The sequence below is a fragment of the Musca autumnalis genome, unplaced genomic scaffold (assembly GCF_047663935.1).
Source record: "Musca autumnalis isolate F117 unplaced genomic scaffold, ASM4766393v1 scaffold_5, whole genome shotgun sequence".
In the NCBI taxonomy this organism is placed as follows: Eukaryota; Metazoa; Arthropoda; class Insecta; order Diptera; family Muscidae; genus Musca; species Musca autumnalis.
In genome coordinates, this window is record NW_027412088.1 from 19,978,047 (window position 1) to 20,002,952 (window position 24,906).

Genomic DNA, 24,906 nt, shown 5'->3' on the forward strand with positions numbered 1-24,906 from the left:
GGACCACTGGAGTTTATAGACGACTTTCAAGAAGTTTATAAGCGAATGTTAAGGAGTTTATAGGCGAATGTTAAGGAGTCTATAGGCGACTGTGAAGGAGTTCATGTACCATTGTTAATGGGTTTATGGACCACTGTTAAGGAGTTTATGGACCACGGTTAAGGAGTTTATGGACCCCTGTTAAGGAGTTTATGGACAACTGTTAAGAAGTTTATGGACCACTGTTAAGGAGTTAATGGACCACTGTTAAGGAGTTTATGGACCACTGTTAAGGAGTTTACAGACGACTGTTAAGGGGTTTATAGGCTACTGTTAAGAAGTTCATGAACCATTGTTAAGGGGTTTATGGACCACTGTTAAAGAGTTAATGGACCAATGTTAAGGAGTTTATAGACGACTGTTAATTGGATTATAGGCGAATGTTAAGGAGTTTATAGGCGAATGTTCAGAAGTTTGTAGGCGAATCTTAAGGAGTTTACTGAAGACTGTTTAACAGTTTACATACGACTGTTAAGGAGTCTATAGGCGACTGTTTAGGAGTTCATGGACCACTGTTAAGGAGTTCATGGACCACTGTTAAGGAGTTTATGGACCACTGTTAAGGAGTTTATGGGTCACTGTTAAGGAGTTTATGGACCAATGTTAAGGAGTTAATGGACCACTGTTAAGGAGTTTACAGACGACTGCTAAGGAGTTTATAGTCGACTGTTACGGAGTTTATAGGCAAATGTTACGGAGTTTACAGACGAGTCTTAAGGAGTCTATGGGCGACTGTTAAGGAGTTTATGGACCACTGTTAAGGAGTTTATGGACCCCTGATAAGGAGTTTATTGATCCCTGTTAAGGAGTTTATGGACCACTGTTAAAGAATTTATGGACCACTGTTAAGGAGTGAGTTTATGGACCCCTGTTAAGAACTTTATGGACCACCTTTAAAGAGTTTATGGACCACCTTTAAAGAGTTTATGGACCACTGTTAAGGAGTTTATGAACCCCTGTTAAGGAGTTTATGGACCCCTGTTAAAGAGTTTATTGAACACTGTTAAAGAGTTTATGGACCCCTGCTAAGGAGTTTATGGACCAATGTTAAGGAGTTAATGGACCACTGTTAAGGAGTTTACAGACGACTGTTAAGGAGTTTATGGACCACTGTTAAGGAGTTTACACACGATCGTTAAGTAGTTTATAAACAACTGTTAAATAGTTTATAGGCGAATGTTAAAAAGTTTATACACGAATTTAAAAAAGTTTCGCTTCTCTTTCAGGACAATGTTTGAACTTCAATTGTGCCTGGATATTGGTGCTAATGTTGCGGCATTCCCTCACGTATTTAAGATCCCGAGGCCTCTCCACCTATTTACCACTAGACAATCACATCTATTTGCACAAACTCACCGGGATAGTGATATCGGTATTTAGTCTACTGCACACGATAATGCATCTCTTCAATTTCTCTATAATTGTGGTTAATGATCCGAAAATAAATGCTGGACATTATACCATTGGAGAATGGTTGCTGACAGATCGTCCGGGCCTCTTTGGTCTCATACCAGGTTGTGCAAATCCCACCGGAATGGCATTGTTTATAATTCTGTTGATAATGGGTATATGTTCACAACCATTTGTGCGTCGCAAAGGTTCCTTTGAGGTATTCTATTGGACCCATTTGTTGTATATACCCTTTTGGATATTGGTGTTGTTTCATGGACCGAATTTTTGGAAATGGTTTTTCATTCCGGGCATTATTTACACCGTCGAGAGGATTTTAAGGTTTGTGTGGATGCGTGGTGATCATGGCAAGACATATATCAGTTCCGGGTTGCTGTTGCCTTCGAAGGTGATACATTTGGTTATAAAACGTCCAAATAATTTCAATTTCCGTCCCGGGGATTATGTTTTCGTTAATATACCGGTTATAGCCAACTACGAATGGCATCCATTTACCATTAGTTCGGCCCCAGAACAGGAAGACTATATGTGGCTGCATATACGCACAGTGGGCGAGTGGACGAATCGTTTGTATCGTTACTTTGAAAAGGAACAACAACGTTTACACAATGGTGAAATTATTGCCCACAAGCAGGCTATACCCACCTCAAGTCTCTTGCAGATTAGTGAAGAAAATTCCAAAACAATGTCGCCAACACCACAAACAGATTTTCTGGCACAAAATTTGGGAAAAATTCAACACAGCAGCAGTTTTGATTCCAATATGGTTGTGAAAACACTGCAGGATGTTCCCACGCATCCAATGAGACCACCACGCCACAACTACACCCCTTCGAAGTTGGCCACCGAAAGCATAACGGCCAGTCATGTGGCGGACCAAGCACGCAGCAGTAATAACAGTAGTGGTGATCGTATACGCAGCTTTAAGAAAACTTTACAAAGGACCTTTTCTCGCAAGGATCAGGCTTCGAAGGAGAAACGATTATCGGGCCATTCGAATGATGGTTTTGTGACGGATGACAACGATTTAGCTGGCAACACGGAGTTGGGTAAACGAAGAAAACTGAGAAAGTTAATGGGAGACAAACCACCGCTGGAGAAAAGTGTTTCACTTCCCGATATCGGCGTTAAAACGAAGCGAAGAGATCGTATTAAGGCGTAAGTAATTTGGATTTAGGGAACATTTGCAATATGGGAAATTATTTTTCCCGAACTGCTTTATATTTAACTTATTCCATGCTGAGTGTCCTAGATGTGGTTGATGTCATTTGCGGCCCAAGATGCCGCAAGGTTTGCCACGTTCCTATATTCCTGTGGATATCAATCAAATGCTTTTATACTGATATTTTGGAGATCAAATTTTGTATTTTTTTACTTTATTTTTCTCCCTCCAGTTTGCATAATTTGGGACGTTCGGAATCGGAACGGTCATTTGATGAGACACGCATACGCCGAGCCAGATTACAAAGTGTTGGTTTAGCTTACATGAGTCCGCAGAACAAGTCTTTGGCCCAAAGTTTCCGTTATATGCGCAATAAGCCCACCATTATAGCTTTTAAGACGCCAAGTGTGGAAGAAAGTGAACCGGAATTTGAGGCGGCGAAGCAAAATCACTCTGCCCAAACATACAATGCCATGCAGGCGGAAGAGGGAAGAGTAGGCACAGGTGAAAAACTAAACAAAACAATTCGAAATAATTTCTAAAACTCACTCAAATAAATTGTCCTTACAGATCTTAGCGGCAACATTAAGGATAGCACTCAAGGCGAGACTGCCGATTATGTGGTATCAAAACCATTGGAGGTAAGAATTACCCGCTTCCATACCTTTTGTTACAAATAGACTATTCTTAGAAACTCATTCAAAAAACACTTAAAATGCTACCAAAAAATCCAACTAACTTTTCTAAACAAATTTGATTGAGAACTGCTACTACACCACATTTCATACAACTCTTTTAGGATTACACCAACCACCACCACAACAACAACAGTAAATCAACAACAACAAATAATCGAGTGGGACGTTTTAGACGTCCCACATTTTTGCGTTCATTATCAACTTCCATTAAAAATCGAGGCAGTAGTGGCAGTATACCCGCCAATGGTACAACTAACTCTGGTGGCAAGGTTACACTTGACGCAGGCGTGTTAGAGGTTTGGGATTTTTTAGATAATTTATTTTGAAAACAATGCAATTTAAAAATTGGAACATTGAAATAAAAAATTGTCTTCCTCCTCTGAAATTAGATATTCATTGATGGCCCATATGGTGCCCCCTCCTCACACATCTTTATGGCCCAACATGCCGTGTTAATTGGCACTGGTATTGGTGTCACACCGTTCGCCTCAATTTTACAATCCATTATGCATCGCTATTGGAAGGCACGCCACCATTGTCCCCGTTGTCTCTTCGAATGGGCCAGTGATATACCGAAATCGGTCATGAATCTACGAAAAGTGGATTTCTTTTGGATAAATCGTGATCAGAGATCATTTGAATGGTTTGTCAATTTGTTGTCTCAGCTGGAAATCGAACAGGCCGAATTGGGTGGTGCCATGGAAAGGTAGGGAGGCGAAGATTTGATAGCAAACTAAAATTAATCTATTGTTTTGTTTTGATGTTTTCTTGCAGGTTCCTGGACATGCACATGTACATAACAAGTGCCCTGCAGCGTACCGATATGAAGGCCGTGGGTCTACAATTGGCCCTGGATTTATTACATGAAAAGGTGAGAAAATTTTATTGGAGATTTAATGTTCCAGAAACAAAAGTAGACTGGAATAATTTTAGTTAACAGCATAAGCACCGGACAGATAAATATTTTTAAAATTAAGAGCTTTTTATACCCTCCCCCATATGGAGGGTATAATTAAATTTGTCATTCCGTTTGTAACACATGGAAATATTCGTCTGAGACCCTATAAAGTATATATATTATTGATCAGCATAAAATTCTATGTCGATTTAACCATGTCCGTCTGTCCGTCCGTCCGTCCGTCTGTCTGTCTGTTGAAATCAAGATACAGCTCGCAATTTTAAAGATAGAGAGTCAATATTTGGTACAGAAGTTTTTATTACTTGCAGGACGGTTGGTATTGAAAATGGGCTATATCGGTCCACGTTTTGATATAGCCCCCATAGAACGGTACCACCCGATTTTCGGTATTTTAAAGGTATTAGCTTTATTATCACACCGAAATGACTGAAATTTGGCACTTAGTCTTCTTTTAGGGTATAAAACTTTCCCACAGAATTTTGTCGGTATCGGTCCACGCCTTCATATAGCCCCCATAGAACGGTACTTCCCGATTTTCGGCATTTTGAAGGTTTTAGCTTCATTATCACACCCAAAATTTCTCCCAAAATTTTGTCGGTATCGGTCCACGCCTTCATATAGCCCCCATAGAACGGTACTTCCCGATTTTCGGCATTTTGAAGGTTTTAGCTTCATTATCACACCCAAAATTTCTCCCAAAATTTTGTCGGTATCGGTCCACGCCTTCATATAGCCCCCATAGAACGGTACCTCCCGATTTTCGGTATTTTGAAGGTTTTAGCTTCATTATCACACCGATATGGCTGAAATTTTGCACTTAGTCTTCTTTAAGGGTATAAAACTTTCCCCCAGAATTTTGTCGGTATCCGTCCAAGCTTTCATATAGCCCCCATAGAACGGTACCTCCCGATTTTCGGTATTTTGAAGGTTTTAGCTTCATTATCACACCGATATGGCTGAAATTTGGTACTTAGTCTACGTTGGGGGTATACAACTTTCCCCCTAGAATTTTGTCGGTATCGGTCCATGCCTTCATATAACCCTTAGAGAACGGTATTTTGAATTTTCGGTATTTTGAACGTTGTGGCCTCAATATTGCACCGAAATGGCTGAAGTTTGGTGTTCTCAACTTTCCTCCGAAATGGCTGAAATTTGGTATTTAGACTTGGTTTGGGATACTCAAAATTTGTCGGTATAGGTCCACGCCTTCATATAGCCCCAATGGAAAGGTACCTCCCGATTTTCGGTATTTTTAATATTGTGGCTTCAATATTCCACCAAAATGGCTGAAATTTGGTATTGAATTTTCTTTGCGTCTAAAATTGAATTGAAAATAATTTTTCCATTTTACTTCAATACATTTCGTGGGTTGAAAAAATATTCTTTAAAAATCCACACCTAAGAGCCTCTGAGTGCTTGAACAAATATTCTTTAAAAATCCACGCATAAGAACCTCTGGGTGCTTGAACAAATATTCTTTAAAAATCCACGCATAAGAACCTCTGGGTGCTTGAACAAATATTCTTTAAAAATCCACGCATAAGAACCTCTGGGTGCTTGAACAAATATTCTTTAAAAATCCACGCATAAGAACCTCTGGGTGCTTGAACAAATATTCTTTAAAAATCCACGCATAAGAACCTCTGGGTGCTTGAACAAATATTCTTTAAAAATCCACGCATAAGAACCTCTGGGTGCTTGAACAAATATTCTTTAAAAATCCACGCATAAGAACCTCTGGGTGCTTGAACAAATATTCTTTAAAAATCCACGCATAAGAACCTCTGGGTGCTTGAACAAATATTCTTTAAAAATCCACGCATAAGAACCTCTGGGTGCTTGAACAAATATTCTTTAAAAATCCACGCATAAGAACCTCTGGGTGCTTGAACAAATATTCTTTAAAAATCCACGCCAAAGGGCCTATGGGTGCTAAAAAACTATTCTTTAAAAATCCACGCCAAGATACCTATGGGTGCTTGAGAAAATATTCTTTAAAAATCCACGCCAAGATACCTATGGGTGCTTGAAAAAATATTCTTTAAAAATCCACGCCTAAGGGGCTCTGGGTGTTTGAAAAAATATTCTTTAAAAATCCAAGCCTAAGGGGCTCTGGGTGTTTGAAAAAATATTCTTTAAAAATCCAAGCCTAAGGGGCTCTGGGTGTTTGAAAAAATATTCTTTAAAAATCCACGCCTAAGGGGCTCTGGGTGTTTGAAAAAATATTCTTTAAAAATCCAAGCCTAAGGGGCTCTGGGTGTTTGAAAAAATATTCTTTAAAAATCCAAGCCTAAGGGGCTCTGGGTGTTTGAAAAAATATTCTTTAAAAATCCACGCCTAAGGGGCTCTGGGTGTTTGAAAAAATATTCTTTAAAAATCCACGCCTAAGGGGCTCTGGGTGTTTGAAAAAATATTCTTTAAAAATCCACGCCTAAGGGGCTCTGGGTGTTTGAAAAAATATTCTTTAAAAATCCACGCCTAAGGGGCTCTGGGTGTTTGAAAAAATATTCTTTAAAAATCCACGCCTAAGGGGCTCTGGGTGTTTGAAAAAATATTCTTTAAAAATCCACGCCTAAGGGGCTCTGGGTGTTTGAAAAAATATTCTTTAAAAATCCACGCCTAAGGGGCTCTGGGTGTTTGAAAAAATATTCTTTAAAAATCCACGCCTAAGGGGCTCTGGGTGTTTGAAAAAATATTCTTTAAAAATCCACGCCTAAGGGGCTCTGGGTGTTTGAAAAAATATTCTTTAAAAATCCACGCCTAAGGGGCTCTGGGTGTTTGAAAAAATATTCTTTAAAAATCCACGCCTAAGGGGCTCTGGGTGTTTGAAAAAATATTCTTTAAAAATCCACGCCTAAGGGGCTCTGGGTGTTTGAAAAAATATTCTTTAAAAATCCACGCCTAAGGGGCTCTGGGTGTTTGAAAAAATATTCTTTAAAAATCCACGCCTAAGGGGCTCTGGGTGTTTGAAAAAATATTCTTTAAAAATCCACGCCTAAGGGGCTCTGGGTGTTTGAAAAAATATTCTTTAAAAATCCACGCCTAAGGGGCTCTGGGTGTTTGAAAAAATATTCTTTAAAAATCCACGCCTAAGGGGCTCTGGGTGTTTGAAAAAATATTCTTTAAAAATCCACGCCTAAGGGGCTCTGGGTGTTTGAAAAAATATTCTTTAAAAATCCACGCCTAAGGGGCTCTGGGTGTTTGAAAAAATATTCTTTAAAAATCCACGCCTAAGGGGCTCTGGGTGTTTGAAAAAATATTCTTTAAAAATCCACGCCTAAGGGGCTCTGGGTGTTTGAAAAAATATTCTTTAAAAATCCACGCCTAAGGGGCTCTGGGTGTTTGAAAAAATATTCTTTAAAAATCCACGCCTAAGGGGCTCTGGGTGTTTGAAAAAATATTCTTTAAAAATCCACGCCTAAGGGGCTCTGGGTGTTTGAAAAAATATTCTTTAAAAATCCACGCCTAAGGGGCTCTGGGTGTTTGAAAAAATATTCTTTAAAAATCCACGCCTAAGGGGCTCTGGGTGTTTGAAAAAATATTCTTTAAAAATCCACGCCTAAGGGGCTCTGGGTGCTTGAAAAAATATTCTTTAAAAATCCACGCCTAAGAGTCTCTGGGTGCTTGAAAAAATATTCTTTAAAAATCCACGCCTAAGAGTCTCTGGGTGCTTGAAAAAATATTCTTTAAAAATCCACGCCTAAGAGTCTCTGGGTGCTTGAAAACTTACTTACTTACTTAGCTGGCCCATTACCACTTGTATGCGCCATCTATTCCTTGGCCTGCCAATTCTGCGTGCACCGCCAAGCGGTCCGTATTTATACGCCTTCTTAGCGGGTTCATCATCGCTTATTCTTATGTTACGGCCTAGCCAACGCAATCGTTGCATCTCGATACGTTTAACAATACTGATGTCGTTGTATAGCAGATACAGCTCGTGGTTCATGCGACGTCGATATTCACCGTCAACGCAGATTGGTCCGTAGATCTTTCGAAGAATTTTTCTCTCAAACACACCAAGCACTGCCATGTCTTCTTGCGCAAGTACCCAGGCTTCGGAGCCATACATCAGCACGGGTAGTATCAGTGTTTTGTATAGTGTTATTATTGTTTGACGAGATGTGGCTTTGTTTTTAAATTGCTTACTTAAGACAAAGTAGCATCTGTTGGCCAATACAATTCTTCTTTTTATTTCACAACTGATGTCGTTTGTTGTGTTTATGGCAGTGCCGAGGTAGACAAAGTCTTTAACTACCTCAAAATTATAGGTACCAACTTCCACCGTTGGTCTATGGACGCATTGGACGTCGACACCATCAATTTGGTCTTTTCGCCGTTTACCGCCAGACCCACTTTCGCAGATATTCCTTCGACCTTCATCTTACAAAGCCGGATGGGCTTTGCGACATTGCATGGACATACCTTTGATCGGAGGGGACTGTCGAATGCTGCTTTATAATCGACAAAAAGGTGGTAGGTGTCGATCTGCATCTCTTGGGTCTTCTCAAGGATTTGCCGCAGTGTAAATATCTGGTCAATGGTGGACTTGCCAGGTCTAAAGCCACATTGGTATGGTCCAATTATTTCATTGACCATGGGCTTTAGTCGTTCGCACAATATCCTTGACACTATCTTGTAGGCAATAGGGAAAAGACTTATGCCCCTATAGTTAGAGCATACAGTCTTATCTCCTTTCTTGTGGACGGGGCACAGGATACTCAGGTTCCAATCGTCGGGTACTCGTTCTTCCTGCCATATGGCTAACTGATGATGAATACACCTTATCAGGGCGTCGCCTCCGGTTTTAAACAGCTCGGCTGGTAGGTCATCAGCTCCTGCTGCCTTATTATTCTTCAGCCGGTTTATTGCTGTCTTTACCTCATCTTGGCTGGGCGGTGTACATTCGATGGTATTGAATCTGGGATTGGGACTGTGGTATCTTCGTCTTCTTCGCTACTATTGGATACCAGCAGATTGGAAAAATGTTCCTTCCATATCCTGAGCACGCTATCTGTATCTGTTACCAGATTACCTTGCTGGTCTCTACAGGAGGATGTGCCTGTACCAAAGCCATCTGTTTGATGTTTCACTCTTTGGTAGAATTTTCGGACTTCATTCTGGCTCCTGTACCTGCCTTATTATTCTTCAGCCGGTTTATTGCTGTCTTTACCTCATCTTGGCTGGGCGGTGTACATTCGATGGTATTGAATCTGGGATTGGGACTGTGGTATCTTCGTCTTCTTCGCTACTATTGGATACCAGCAGATTGGAAAAATGTTCCTTCCATATCCTGAGCACGCTATCTGTATCTGTTACCAGATTACCTTGCTGGTCTCTACAGGAGGATGTGCCTGTACCAAAGCCATCTGTTTGATGTTTCACTCTTTGGTAGAATTTTCGGACTTCATTCTCGATTTTTTCACAATCCCGCTTTTCCATTTCTCTCTTTTTCTTGAGATGAGATGAAAGAGGGACCAAGATAAATCCTGGGCTTTGCCATGTTAAAACCGGTCAGGACCGTTCCTTGGTATCTTCCATCCCCTACGTCACCCTCTGTGTGCTTGAACAAATATTCTTTACAAATCGAAACCTAAGGGCCGCCGGGTGCTTGAAAAAATTATTTAGCAATCCACTCAGATAACTAAAAACGATACACCAATGTACCTATTTGCGTTACTACAATAACAACCTGCAGTAAAACTTGGACTGAACTTTACAGACCTTTTGTCTTGCCCCAAAGCTCGCGAGGTATTGGCCTCCGGTGATTGAAAATGCTACCGTTGTAGAAGGGCCAACAAGGAATATCAGCGATTTATTTGTGTTGCTCGCAGCAGAAGTTTTTTAAGCTTTAGGGCTATTATGTCAGGATGTATAGACTTGTCCACGAAAAAAAGTATATCATTGTAACCAAAACCACAACAACTACTTTCTGTAAAAATTCTAAATAATTCAGAAAGAGCCCCAAAACTGCAATATGGCACATTTCTGATCGACTTTCGGTAGCCATAATACATAGGCTATAAAATAAGTTTTAGAAATTAAAACCCATTTGAAACTATTAAATGAAAATATATGGAGAAATGAAGACGTGTAAACTGATTTTAAACTTACCTTTGGCATGGCAATGTTATAGATATATTTGCTAATGTTGATAGAAGATTGTATGAATATTGAATTGGATATTTTTGGTATCAATAATGAATGAATGAAGTTAAACATGCAAACTGAAAAGAAAAATAAAACAAACTATTTTGAACTTTTCCATAATTTTGCAAAAAATAAATAGAAAGGGCAAAGAAAATAATATACAGTACACAAATACTAATATAAAAATATTGTTCTCGCAATTTTTTTTCAATTTCTTGTACTACTGTTTTTACTTCTTTACTATTGCCAATTAATAATTGTTTATGTTTTTTTTTTCTTTTTATTTCATTTTAGGGTAAACGTGATCTTATTACCGGCCTGAAGACACGCACCAATGCAGGGCGACCAAATTGGGATAAGGTCTTCAAACAATTGCAGGCCCAAAAGAAGGGCAAAGTTACAGTATTCTATTGTGGACCACCACAGCTGGCCAAAACATTGCGTATCAAATGCGATCAATATGGTTTTGCATTCCGCAAAGAGTGTTTTTAATTCGACAATTTTCTCGTATAACACTTAAGATGATACTCTGCTCTCCCCATCTCCCTCCCATTTTATAATAGAATTAATCTCTTTTTTTAAACTTTATAAATAAGTAACATAATTTTGGCATAAAACAAAGGTAAAAGGGTCGTAAAAACTGTAAAAAATATTCAAAATCTTATCCTAAATATTTAAGTGTGTAAATTACTATACCCATTATCATGTGTTTTTCTTTTGTTTTTGCATAATAATTTATTTCTTTCTTGTATCTTTTTTTTTGTAAATGTATTTAAATTAAATATTTGTATACATAGTATTGTATATACATAATAATTTTGTTGAAACATTTTGTTTTGTTTGTTAACTTATATTACGAATTAATAAAAAAAAACGCAAAAAACATCGTTAGTACTAAAAACGAAACTTAGCATAAAGTTTTTTTTTTTTTGATATAATGCCTCCAAAAAATGTCAATACATTGTGTGTAATGTATAAAATGGTCCAGAACAGCTGGAAAGTGTAGTTACCTTTTGTGTCATCTCTTTTAATTCCTTTGCCATATGGCAAAATTAATGGTGGTGGGTTGTGGTTTCCTTTCAATGGTTATTATTTCATCCACCACATTGTCAACATTATAAAATTCTTTAAGTTCAGCAATGGCCTGTTCCTCGATTTGTGTCAAAGCCAAGGATTTGTTGCGCACCCGTTCATAGTACTCCTTTTGGCGTTTTTCTTCAGCCAAAATTTGTGTAAAACTATTGGGTGCTGCTGCAGCGGGAGGTGAAGTGGCTGTTTTACTATTCGTTTTCATCATATTGGCAAATGAAGTGGGATCATAGGAACTACCCGTGGGTACATCAAAATCAATACCATTCATAGAAGGTGGTGATTGGGCCATTGGTATCGTGCCCCAGGCATTTTGAGGTACCGGCATAGATTTGCTTTCATTTACAACAACTGGTGCTCTCCACGATGTGGCAGCATTTGAGTTTTCCGATGTCAACCTTTTACGTTGTTTTTGTGATAATTTTTCTCTCGGCGAGGTTGTTAATTCGGCAAGATTTATATTGTACAATACCTTTGAGGTTAAGTCTTTTTCCGGAGAAATATCCTTTGTTGCTGTTACGTCTAGAGATTTGTTATTAAGACTAGTAAATGCAGACGAATTAGTACTACTGGAAGGTGATGTGATTTCTTGTTTCATTATTTCATTCGTTTTTATTGCTGCCTCAACGGTGGGGGTTACTTTTTTCTTTTGCTCCTTTTTATCCACCACTTTCATCCACGATTTAGCCTCCAATTGCAGTTTATTTGCCGCAGTTTCAGCTTCTTTTATTACCGCCGACTTTTCATTACCTTTCTGCTTTTCCTTATTTTCTGACATATTCAATGTTTCCATCATTGAGGTTATGGCCTCTCGCTCATATTGCCTCGTACTTGTCTGTTTCGTCTTGTGTTCCTTGGCCTTGGATTTATTCATAGCCCTATATTCGGATTGCTCTTCTTCATCCATGCGATAACTCAAATCCACCTGGAAATCTTCCACACAACTCAAAAGACATTCATCATCCACAGCCTCGGAACTGGGTGTAATCATGCGATAATCAAAGACGTTTTTAAACATTTGCCTATAATGGGCATTAATGCATTTTATAGCCTCCGGCTCACAATTGTACAGACTCTTTTGCAGCAAAACTCTTGCCAAGTTCTGGCATATGAAATCCAAACAACCCTTTTTCAGAACTTCACAATTATACATTGTGGCAAATTCCAACATATCACCACATTTCCGAATGGAAATTTTATCCAATAACAAAATTTCACAAACCTTACGTAGTCGCTCAATAAAGAATTGATCACAGAAGACAATCATGTTGTAGAGGAAAGTTTCACGATATTGTTGCCGGCGAAAATGTTCGACGTCTTGACTATAGAGGAACTCCACAATGGCCTGCATATATTCATAGGGAACGGTAGTTAAATTAATTGTGCTCTGTTCAGCCCAGGTGTGGGTAAACATCATTTCAAAATATTCCAAACGTGCCACTAGAACACACTTGTGGGCCGGTAATTCTACGTTACTTTCACATATAATCCGTATGTCATAGAGGTTGGGGAAGTCAGTTGATCGTAGGCGATTAAAGCGATATTTGGACTTGTCCACTGTGTGAGGTAAATAGAATGGACTTTGTTGTAAATAACTGGAAGAAAATATAATACAAATTAATTTGTTAGGTTAGGTTAAAGAGGACAATAGGCGTGGTTTTTTTTAAGATTTTTAACTAAACCCAAAGATGGCAATAGGCGTGGTTTCTTTTAAAGATTTTTAACTAAACCCAAAGAGGACAGTAGGCGTGGTTTTATTTAAAGATTTTTAACTAAACCCAAAGAGGACAATAGGCGTGGTTTCTTTTAAAGATTTTTAACTAAACCCAAAGAGGACAATAGGCGTGGTTTCTTTTAAAGATTTTTAACTGAAACCAATGAGGACATTAGGCGTAGATTTTTTAAAGTTTTTTAACTAAAACCAAAGAGGACATTAGGCTTGGATTTTTTAAAGATTTTTAAATGAAATAGTCTTGGATTTTTTTTTTTTAAGATTTTTAACTGAAACCAATTAAGACATTGGGCGTGGATTTTTTAAAGATTTTTAAATGAAATAGTCTTGGATTTTTTTTAAAGATTTTTTTAAACCAATTAAGACATTGGGCGTGGATTTTTTAAAGATTTTTAACTGAAACCAATGAGGACATTAGGCGCGGATTTTTTAAAGATTTTTAACTGAAACCAATGGGGACATTAGGCGTGGATTTTTTAAAGATTTTTAACTGAAACCAATGAGGACATTAGGCGTGGATTTTTTAAAGATTTTTAACTGAAACCAATGAGGACATTAGGCGTGGATTTTTGAAATATTTTTAACTGAAACCAATGAGGACATTAGGCGTGGATTTTTTAAAGATTTTTAACTGAAACCAATGAGGACATTAGGTGTGGATTTTTTTAACTGACAAATGAGGACATTAGGCGTGGATTTTTTAAAGATTTTTAACTAAAACCAAAGAGGGTAATAGGCGTGGATTTTTTAAAGATTCTTAACTAAAACCAAAGAGGGTAATAGGCGTGGATTTTTTAAAGATTCTTAACTAAAACCAAAGAGGGTAATAGGCGTGGATTTTTTAAAGATTCTTAACTAAAACCAAAGAGGGTAATAGGCGTGGATTTTTTAAAGATTCTTAACTAAAACCAAAGAGGGTAATAGGCGTGGATTTTTTAAAGATTTTTAACTGAAACCAATGAGGACATTAGGTGTGGATTTTTTTTAACTGACAAATGAGGCTTGGATTTTTTAAAGATTTTCAACTAAAACCAATGAGGACATTAGGCGTGGATTTTTGAAAGATTTTTAACTGAAACCAATGAGGACATTAGGCGTGGATTTTTTAAAGATTTTTAACTGAAACCAATGAGGACATTAGGAGTGGATTTTTTAAAGATTTTTAACTGAAACCAATGAGGACATTAGGCGTGGATTTTTTAAAGATTTTTAACTGAAACCAATGAGGACATTAGGTGTGGATTTTTTTAACTGACAAATGAGGACATTAGGCATGGATTTTTTAAAGATTTTTAACTGAAACCAATGAGGACATTAGGCTTGGATTTTTCTAAAGATTTTCAACTAAAACCAATGAGGACATTAGGCGTGGATTTTTGAAATATTTTTAACTGAAACCAATGAGGACATTAGGCGTGGATTTTTTAAACATTTTTAACTGAAAACAATGAGGACATTAGACGTGGATTTTTTAAAGATTTTTAACTGAAACCAATGAGGACATTAGGCGTGGATTTTTTAAAGATTTTTAACTGAAACCAATGAGGACATTAGGCGTGAATTTTTTAAAGATTTTTAACTGAAACCAATGAGGACATTAGGCGTGGATTTTTTAAAGATTTTTAACTGAAACCAATGAGGACATTAGGCGTGGATTTTTTAAAGATTTTTAACTGAAACCAATGAGGACATTAGGCGTGGATTTTTTAAAGATTTTTAACTGAAACCAATGAGGACATTAGGCGTGAATTTTTTAAAGATTTTTAACTGAAACCAATGAGGACATTAGGCGTGGATTTTTTAAAGATTTTTAACTGAAACCAATGAGGACATTAGGCGTGGATTTTTTAAAGATTTTTAACTGAAACCAATGAGGACATTAGGCGTGGATTTTTTAAAGATTTTTAACTGAAACCAATGAGGACATTAGGCGTGGATTTTTTAAAGATTTTTAACTGAAACCAATGAGGACATTAGGCGTGGATTTTTTAAAGATTTTTAACTGAAACCAATGAGGACATTAGGCGTGGATATTTTAAAGATTTTTAACTGAAACCAATGAGGACATTAGGCGTGGATTTTTTAAAGATTTTTAACTGAAACCAATGAGGACATTAGGCGTGGATTTTTTAAAGATTTTTAACTGAAACAAATGAGGACATTAGGCGTGGATTTTTTAAAGATTTTTAACTGAAACCAATGAGGACATTAGGCGTGGATTTTTTAAAGATTTTTAACTGAAACCAATGAGGACATTAGGCGTGGATTTTTTAAAGATTTTTAACTGAAACCAATGAGGACATTAGGCGTGGATTTTTTAAAGATTTTTAACTGAAACCAATGAGGACATTAGGCGTGGATTTTTTAAAGATTTTTAACTGAAACCAATGAGGACATTAGGCGTGGATTTTTTAAAGATTTTAACTGAAACCAATGAGGACATTAGGCGTGGATTTTTTAAAGATTTTTAACTGAAACCAATGAGGACATTAGGCGTGGATTTTTTAAAGATTTTTAACTGAAACCAATGAGGACATTAGGCGTGGATTTTTTAAAGATTTTTAACTGAAACCAATGAGGACATTAGGCGTGGATTTTTTAAAGATTTTAACTGAAACCAATGAGGACATTAGGCGTGGATTTTTTTAAGATTTTTAACTGAAACCAATGAGGACATTAGGCGTGGATTTTTTTAAGATTTTAATTGAAACCAATGAGGACATTAGGCGTGGATTTTTTAAAGATTTTTAACTGAAACCAATGAGGACATTAGGCGTGGATTTTTTAAAGATTTTAATTGAAACCAATGAGGACATTAGGCGTGGATTTTTTAAAGATTTTTAACTGAAACCAATGAGGACATTAGGCGTGGATTTTTTAAAGATTTTAACTGAAACCAATGAGGACATTAGGCGTGGATTTTTTAAACATTTTTAACTGAAACCAACGAGGACATTAGGCGTGGATTTTTTAAACATTTTTAACTGAAACCAACGAGGACATTAGGCGTGAATTTTTTAAACATTTTTAACTGAAACCAACGAGGACATTAGGCGTGGATTTTTTAAACATTTTTAACTGAAACCAACGAGGACATTAGGCGTGGATTTTTTAAACATTTTTAACTGAAACCAATGAGCACATTGGGGGTGGGGGGTGGTGTTTTAAAGATTTTTAACTGAAACCAATGAGGACATTAGGCGTGAATTTTTTAAAGATTTTTAACTGAAACCAATGAGGACATTAGGCGTGGATTTTTTAAAGATTTTTAACTGAAACCAATGAGGACATTAGGCGTGGATTTTTTAAAGATTTTTAACTGAAACCAATGAGGACATTAGGCGTGGATTTTTTAAAGATTTTTAACTGAAACCAATGAGGACATTAGGCGTGGATTTTTTTTAAGATTTTTAACTGAAACCAATGAGGACATTAGGCGTGGATTTTTTAAAGATTTTTAACTGAAACCAATGAGGACATTAGGCGTAAATTTTTTAAAGATTTTTAACCGAAACCAATGAGGACATTAGGCGTGGATTTTTTAAAGATTTTTAACTGAAACCAATGAGGACATTAGGCGTAGATTTTTTAAAGATTTTTAACTGAAACCAATGAGGACATTAGGCGTGGATTTTTTAAAGATTTTAACTGAAACCAATGAGGACATTAGGCGTGGATTTTTTAAAGATTTTTAACTGAAACCAATGAGGACATTAGGCGTGGATTTTTTAAAGATTTTAACTGAAACCAATGAGGACATTAGGCGTGGATTTTTTAAAGATTTTTAACTGAAACCAATGAGGACATTAGGCGTGGATTTTTTAAAGATTTTTAACTGAAACCAATGAGGACATTAGGCGTGGATTTTTTAAAGATTTTTAACTGAAACCAATGAGGACATTAGGCGTGGATTTTTTAAAGATTTTAACTGAAACCAATGAGGACATTAGGCGTGGATTTTTTAAAGATTTTTAACTGAAACCAATGAGGACATTAGGCGTGGATTTTTTAAAGATTTTAACTGAAACCAATGAGGACATTAGGCGTGGATTTTTTTAAAGATTTTTAACTGAAACCAATGAGGACATTAGGCGTGGATTTTTTAAAGATTTTTAACTGAAACCAACGAGGACATTAGGCGTGGATTTTTTAAACATTTTTAACTGAAACCAACGAGGACATTAGGCGTGCATTTTTTAAACATTTTTAACTGAAACCAACGAGGACATTAGGCGTGCATTTTTTAAACATTTTTAACTGAAACCAACGAGGACATTAGGCGTGGATTTTTTAAACATTTTTAACTGAAACCAATGAGCACATTGGGGGTGGGGGGTGGTGTTTTAAAGATTTTTAACTGAAACCAATGAGGACATTAGGCGTGGATTTTTTAAAGATTTTTAACTGAAACCAATGAGGACATTAGGCGTGGATTTTTTAAACATTTTTAACTGAAACCAATGAGGACATTAGGCGTGGATTTTTTAAAGATTTTTAACTGAAACCAATGAGGACATTAGGCGTGGATTTTTTAAAGATTTTTAACTGAAACCAATGAGGACATTAGGCGTGGATTTTTTAAAGATTTTTAACTGAAACCAATGAGGACATTAGGCGTGGATTTTTTAAAGATTTTTAACTGAAACCAGTGAGGACATTAGGCGTGGATTTTTTAAAGATTTTTAACTGAAACCAATGAGGACATTAGGCGTGGATTTTTTAAAGATTTTTAACTGAAACCAATGAGGACATTAGGCGTGGATTTTTTAAAGATTTTTAACTGAAACCAATGAGGACATTAGGCGTGGATTTTTTAAAGATTTTTAACTGAAACCAATGAGGACATTAGGCGTGGATTTTTTAAAGATTTTTAACTGAAACCAATGAGGACATTAGGCGTGGATTTTTTAAAGATTTTTAACTGAAACCAATGAGGACATTAGGCGTGGATTTTTTAAAGATTTTTAACTGAAACCAATGAGGACATTAGGCGTGGATTTTTTAAAGATTTTTAACTGAAACCAATGAGGACATTAGGCGTGGATTTTTTAAAGATTTTTAACTGAAACCAATGAGGACATTAGGCGTGGATTTTTTAAAGATTTTAACTGAAACCAATGAGGACATTAGGCGTGGATTTTTTAAAGATTTTTAACTGAAACCAATGAGGACATTAGGCGTGGATTTTTTAAAGATTTTTAACTGAAACCAATGAGGACATTAGGCGTGGATTTTTTAAAGATTTTTAACTGAAACCAATGAGGACATTAGGCGTGGATTTTTTAAAGATTTTAACTGAAACCAATGAGGACATTAGGCGTGGATTTTTTAAAGATTTTTAACTGAAACCAATGAGGACATTAGGCGTGGATTTTTTAAAGATTTTTAACTGAAACCAATGAGGACATTAGGCGTGGATTTTTTAAAGATTTTTAACTGAAACCAATGAGGACATTAGGCGTGGGTTTTTTAAAGATTTTTAAAGGAGGACATTAGGCGTGGATTTTTTAAAGATTTTTAAAGGAGGACATTAGGCGTGGATTTTTTAAAGATTTTTAACTGAAACCAATGAGGACATTAGGCGTGGATTTTTTAAAGATTTTTAACTGAAACCAATGAGGACATTAGGCGTGGATTTTTTAAAGATTTTTAACTGAAACCAATGAGGACATTAGGCGTGGGTTTTTTAAAGATTTTTAAAGGAGGACATTAGGCGTGGATTTTTTAAAGATTTTTAACTGAAACCAATGAGGACATTAGGCGTGGGTTTTTTAAAGATTTTTAAAGGAGGACATTAGGCGTGGATTTTTTAAAGATTTTTAACTGAAACCAATGAGGACATTAGGCGTGGATTTTTTAAAGATTTTTAACTGAAACCAATGAGGACATTAGGCGTGGATTTTTTAAAGATTTTTAACTGAAACCAATGAGGACATTAGGCGTGGATTTTTTAAAGATTTTTAACTGAAACCAATGAGGACATTAGGCGTGGATTTTTTAAAGATTTTTAACTGAAACCAATGAGGACATTAGGCGTGGGTTTTTTAAAGATTTTTAAAGGAGGACATTAGGCGTGGATTTTTTAAAGATTTTTAACTGAAACCAATGAGGACATTAGGCGTGGATTTTTAAAGATTTTTAACTGAAACCAATGAGGACATTAGGCGTGGAATTTTTAAAGATTTTTTAACTGAAACCAATGAGGACATTAGGCGTGGATTTTTAACTGAAACCAATGAGGACATTAGGCGTGGAATTTTTAAAGATTTTTTAACTGAAACCAATGAGGACATTAGGCGTGGAATTTTTAAAGATTTTTAACTAAACCCAAAGATTGATATGTCTATCAATTACAATACAATTGTTTTTAAAAAATACTATGCAATATTTCCCATAAATTACAGTTAAAAAACATAAATACTGGTATACATATATGAATACTTACTATTTTAAATAATTTGCCAGGTTTGTGATATGAAATTGTTCCACAAAATTTAAAAAGATTTCACAAACTTCATCCAATTCAGCGGGTGCATCGGTATGTAAACTGCTTTGAATATCTTCAAGGTCTGAATAAAAAGAATAGATACAATATTTAACAGTATTTTATTGAACTTATGTAACACAAACAGATTCTTACTTACCCTGCTCGTTGGGCAAATAGTTCGAGTAGATAAACTTCAATATGATTTCAAACATTTTCGATGTCAACAATTCCATATTCAAATAAATATCCTTATCTTCATACATGGATATTAATTCCTTAAGACCAGGAGCTCTTGCATGTATAAGCAATTTATGTGCTGGAAACTTTTCACCATCAACATGAAACAGAATATCATGTATGGCATCATATTCTGAAACATCATGATACAGTTTCTTGAAAGTATATTCTTCAGGATTCAAGGTGGGTGCTTTGAAATATTTCACAGTGGATTCTTGTAGGCATGCAAACGATGCAAAATCATCATCACAAAATATATCAACAGCACGATCAAGTTGTATGATATGTTGTAGATCAATACGTATCATAAAATCTTTAGCCATTTCCGATGAACGATAATCACTGCGTGACCAAATGTTGCCCAAATCTTTTGATTGTCCTGTTGATTCACCTGAGTTATAGTATTGAGGCAGTGGCACTTGTTGACATTTCCCTTTGTAGACATCCCCTTGGGATAGAATTAAAACTTGATTGCCTTTGTAGAAGATTTTGTCGATTTGTGTTAGGCGGATTTGTGAAAAGGAACATCTGTGTGGAAACCAAAATCATTTCAATCCTTTAGTTGTGCAAAGAAATATTTTTCGAATTTACCTATAAAAGTTTTGTGTTAATTGATACCACAAGAACACCACATTGGTTTGGGTTAAGACCAACAATTTGAGAGCACTGGCGCTACCTTTATCCGATTTTGCATTATTGCCTTCAATAACAGCAACACTTTTCAGGGATTCGTAGCTAAAATACATAATAAAGTTGTCATCATTGGTAAAGAAAGGAGGGATATCATACTTACTTTGGTGCCTTAATTACTTTCATTTTGTAATTGTGGAAGAGTATAATATTATTATCCTTGGTCACAACCACAGTGGCAGCATTATTGGCTTCAACAAATTGTATGGAAGTTTTGGCAGGTAATTTCATCTAAAAAGTAAATAAGTTTTTAATTACAAGAATAACATAACTATGAAACATATATTACCATTTTTGGTACTGGCACCGTCTTGGTGTTGGCATCAAAGCCCATTTGACCCAAATTTGTACCCCAAACGTAGATGCATTTCTCCGAATATGCCAATGAGTGGTAGTCTCTTGCAATAACTTTCTGCAGACCCTCTGCTCCTTGGTCTCTTAGCGATACAACTTCTTTAAAGTTTAATAATTTTCCACCAGCATCACGTACACCCAATTGTTGATCCTCATTAAGGCCACACGTGAATACCAACGAATGATTGGTCAGCACTAATGAATGTTTACGTGATACACTTATACATATAATTTCTTCTCCAGCATTTTTTAAAGTTATTTTAACTCTTTTTGGTGTACTTAGAGTATTTTCATTGCCAATACCCAAACGTCCACCCTTGCCATGGCCCACAGAATATAAATGCGATTTTTTATCCAAAAATAAACTATGATATGCTCCCAAGGCCACTGATTGTATGGATATTTGCTCCTTTCGAAAGAAATCCAACATCTGCGGCATGTGATCTGTACCCTGATCATTATTAACACCTAAATTGTAATTTTTATTGGAGCCCCACACCAACAGTTCATTATTGGGTGATCTGAAAGTGAAAGAAATAAAAAGAGGGAAATTATTACGAAAGGAGTAGGTTGAATGTTTGGACAGGACTCGAAAGAGTCCACACTTCCGATGTATTGCTCTGATACATAAAAAAGCTTTGGTTTTCACATAAGTTTAGGGGTTGATTATGGATAGCAACTCAAGTTGCATTGCTAAAAGGGAAAATCATACAATTAAGTGAAACGACAAATTTTTTTCGAAATTTTTTATGATCAATCCGAATCTAGTCCAAACATTCAACTTAAGCCGAAACATTTCTTAAAACGGTTCTGTTAAATTTTTGGTTCATATATCGCGATGTTTCTCTGAATCATTGATTAAAGATGACAGTTTTGCTGTCGTTCATGTGTAATGGAATTGCCACCCAAATCATTATATGTAAATTGCTCTAGAAATATAGTCCACATTTAACTTACGCTTTAAATTGCTTGGGGAAATCACACATTCGACAAACTTGTTGCAATGGAGAACGTGTATCTTCATCTAAAATATCAATGCTGGCTCCATAGCGCAACAACAAGACCGCACAATCAATACAACCATAAAATATTGCCCGATGTAAAGGTGTACTACCCGATTCAAAATCTCGACCACTAATGATAGCTCCATGATTTAGTAGCCATTCTAATATATCATAACGATCCACTGAGGCAGATAAGTGAACAGCGGATCTACCCTAAAAGGGAAACAAGTTTAGAGCAGAAAATGATATTCTAATCTATTCCTTCTCCTTACCAAATCATCAACGATGTCCACAAAATTGCAACATGTCTTGGCCACATATGCAGATAGTTTCTCATCCTCCATGGAACGTTTAGTCAAGGCATTTGTTATAATATTTCCATGCTCCCGCAAACGACACTTGCGTGTACAATCATATTCATAATTTTTTGGATTGAACATGCCCAAAATATTTAAAATATCCCGGTTATTTATAGACTTTCACACGGAGCCTTGTTTCTTTCGCGAAAAATGATATTTTAGCCAAGACGACATCAGCTGTTTTTGTTTACATCGCAAGCCCGTTATCGAAAGGTTATCGATTATGACAAAGCCGGTCGATTATTGACATTACCCAGCAAAATGTTCGATGCCGAAGATGCTATTCAAGAATGGGTGCAAGTGAAATGGAATGTCATTTTTTAGCATCTTCACTCATTCTTTTTACAAAAGATGCAATTCTTTTTCAGATCCTAAGTATGTCATCTTCATTAACTCGGTGGAATGGCATCTTCAACAATTCTTTGGCATGGCATCTATACCAATGCTTTAGCATGTCATCTTAACTAATTCTCTAGAATAGCATTTTCGCTAATCTTTGGCATGAATTTTTCACGTCTGGTTCGGAAAATGCTGTACTGAAATATGATTTGCATGACTTTTTTATTTATTCAAAGCAATTTATGAAATAACTATAATTTAATTATCATCAAAATTATAATTGCAGTTTGTTGTTGCAACAGTAGTTGATATGTTCATTTTTCTGCTTAATGAATGGGGCTACATATTGAAGTTTGTTAGTAGATTTGATGCTGAGCAGATGTTTTGTGTAATGAGACCTTGCCCTATAGAAATTTAGACGGCAGCGCCATCCCGAGCGTATTGAGTCAAAATACTCTGCTTTGACGCTCCTCAGCTGAGATAAATGGTGGATATTCTCCGAGGACCGCATGCAGACGATAGAGAGTTGTTTATTGGATCTGCAACTGCATTCATGTGAATACTTCTTAAACCTGCTTGATAGGCTTGTTGATCCTGGTTCTGCTCCCATCGACCATGACATTCAACTCTATTATTCTCAACTCTGCCGCCCAAATGGTGAACAAAGTGGCCATAGATTTATTGGCTGTAATTTGTATATTCCTCGCGTGAAAAAAGGTGGTAAGATCAGACAAAAATGAATTCAGCCATTCACAAATGTCATCAGGGAAGGCACCTGATACCAAGATCGTACAATCATCCGCATACGTTATATGTTAGACAGTTCCTGCAATATCACCTCGGACAACTCCAAGTTTCACTCTACGGGTCTCGGACATCTTGATCCTAATTTCTACGCACGACAGGCGTCCAAACATATAATTTATTATCCAACGTTTCAAACTTGGCCGGAGCGTAGTCTGCTCGATGAACTTAAACAGCGTGGAGTGCTTGACAGTCTCAAAGGGTAACTATCACTGTTCTATCACACGGCTTACTTTGATTGAGTCCTCGACATGATGAAATTAAATAGATCTTGGTCCTCGACTAATATGTGTGGAGATCGCGTGCAGCGCAGTTGTTGTGCTGCTTGCGGATCCCATGTTATTGATCGGCAACTAGACAGTTATTTCTGATGCTGGGGAGGACTAAAGCCTCAAGGGCCTTTGTTAAGGGCGACAAAAGCGAAATTGGTCTGCACGATTTACCTTTGCTGGCATCCTTGCTAGGCTTCAGTAGCTGGTATATTTTCCAGACTTCGGAAACGATGTGTGTGGCTAGCGACAGGTTGAGAACTTTATTGAGTTACTTGACATTCGGCCGTCCAGCTGTTGTAGTTTAAGCACCGCCGCTACTCGCAACATAGTTTAATTTCTCCGCAACTGATTGATTCATCTTACAAAAGTTTTTCAGTTCCCATCACCAGTACAGATTGCGACATGGACTCTCACTGCAAATTACTATTTCGTGAATTTTATTTTACGAACAGTTTGGAAATGTACATTTTTTTCAAAGACTTATGCTAAGTTTGCATTTACGAAATCCACTCGATTTCAACTGCCAAATCCATAGGTTAAACGTCAAATGAAATCCAGATGAGATTTCGTAAATGTAAACCAAGCATTAGAACAGTATTTAGTCCCAATTTACATTGGGCGAGTTTACTTGCGGCAATTGTCATTTTGTAGGAGAGAGAGGTGAGGCATATGGTAACCCTTTGCCTCTCAGCACCCTCTCTCACCTACAAACTGACAATTGCCGCAAGTAAACTCGCCTAATGTAAATTGGGACTTACATCTGGGTTTTTTTTGTCTTGTAGGGATCTACAAATCGACTTGTAAAGCAGGGCTCTCTAGAGGCAAGGAATGTTGAAACGGATTATAGTTGTGGTTATGATATAAAGGAGATGTAGTTGTGGGTAGACGTGATGTGGTTGTAGATGCGTAGAACCCAATAGTTCAGGTGTGGTGGTGATGGTATTGAAGGTGATGACGGGTGAGATGTAGTGATGTATAGACGTTGTCTGCAGATTGGGTGTACTTTTCGGATGCAACTGTAGGAGTAGAAAGAGATTGGGTCTGCACGATATCCCAAAAGATTGTGCAAATTTGCACAAACTTTTACAAAATGCTGTTCGATAACAAACTTGCAAAGTAAAAGAGAGAGAATTTGGAGACAATTGTCAGAGAATATTGGAGAGT

General features: G+C 36.7%; 2 protein-coding genes across 7 annotated transcripts in view; one reads left to right on the forward strand and one right to left on the reverse strand.

The window, feature by feature from the left end:
- The window catches only part of Nox (NADPH oxidase), a 74,701-nt gene extending 63,420 nt beyond the window's left edge, over window positions 1-11,281 (forward strand). For 3 of the 6 annotated variants that reach the window (XM_073988090.1, XM_073988088.1, XM_073988089.1), the window contains exons 11-17: window positions 1,266-2,607; window positions 2,844-3,115; window positions 3,182-3,252; window positions 3,411-3,605; window positions 3,699-4,015; window positions 4,084-4,180; window positions 10,670-11,281. In XM_073988090.1, coding sequence (XP_073844191.1) covers window positions 1,266-2,607; window positions 2,844-3,115; window positions 3,182-3,252; window positions 3,411-3,605; window positions 3,699-4,015; window positions 4,084-4,180; window positions 10,670-10,867 — 2,492 coding nt within the window. In that variant the 3' untranslated portion in view covers window positions 10,868-11,281. The remainder of the gene's footprint in view (window positions 1-1,265; window positions 2,608-2,843; window positions 3,116-3,181; window positions 3,253-3,410; window positions 3,606-3,698; window positions 4,016-4,083; window positions 4,181-10,669) is intronic. The other 3 variants (XM_073988093.1, XM_073988091.1, XM_073988092.1) reach the window with 1 other exon arrangement.
- Window positions 11,085-23,043, reverse strand: LOC141404620 (inhibitor of Bruton tyrosine kinase). Its single transcript, XM_073988094.1, has 8 exons — window positions 22,241-23,043; window positions 21,922-22,181; window positions 20,900-21,485; window positions 20,714-20,841; window positions 20,512-20,655; window positions 19,841-20,448; window positions 19,642-19,765; window positions 11,085-13,059 (listed from the first exon to the last, which is right to left on the reverse strand). Exons 1-8 carry the CDS (start codon window positions 22,406-22,408, stop codon window positions 11,403-11,405), a joined length of 3,675 nt encoding a protein of 1,224 aa, XP_073844195.1. The 5' UTR covers window positions 22,409-23,043; the 3' UTR covers window positions 11,085-11,402.
- Between the last annotated feature and the right edge of the window lie 1,863 nt (window positions 23,044-24,906).

What these genes read in the sequence shown, in the direction of transcription:
- LOC141404620 (XM_073988094.1), bottom strand. Translation starts at nt 22,408, where the DNA reads ATGTTCAATCCAAAAAATTATGAATATGATTGTACACGCAAGTGTCGT. An exon ending in CGGTGCCAGTACCAAAAATG is followed by an intron (nt 20,842 to 20,899) that starts GTAATATATGTT and finishes TTTACTTTTTAG; the next exon opens with ATGAAATTACCTGCCAAAAC. An exon ending in TTAACACAAAACTTTTATAG is followed by an intron (nt 20,449 to 20,511) that starts GTAAATTCGAAA and finishes GTTTCCACACAG; the next exon opens with ATGTTCCTTTTCACAAATCC.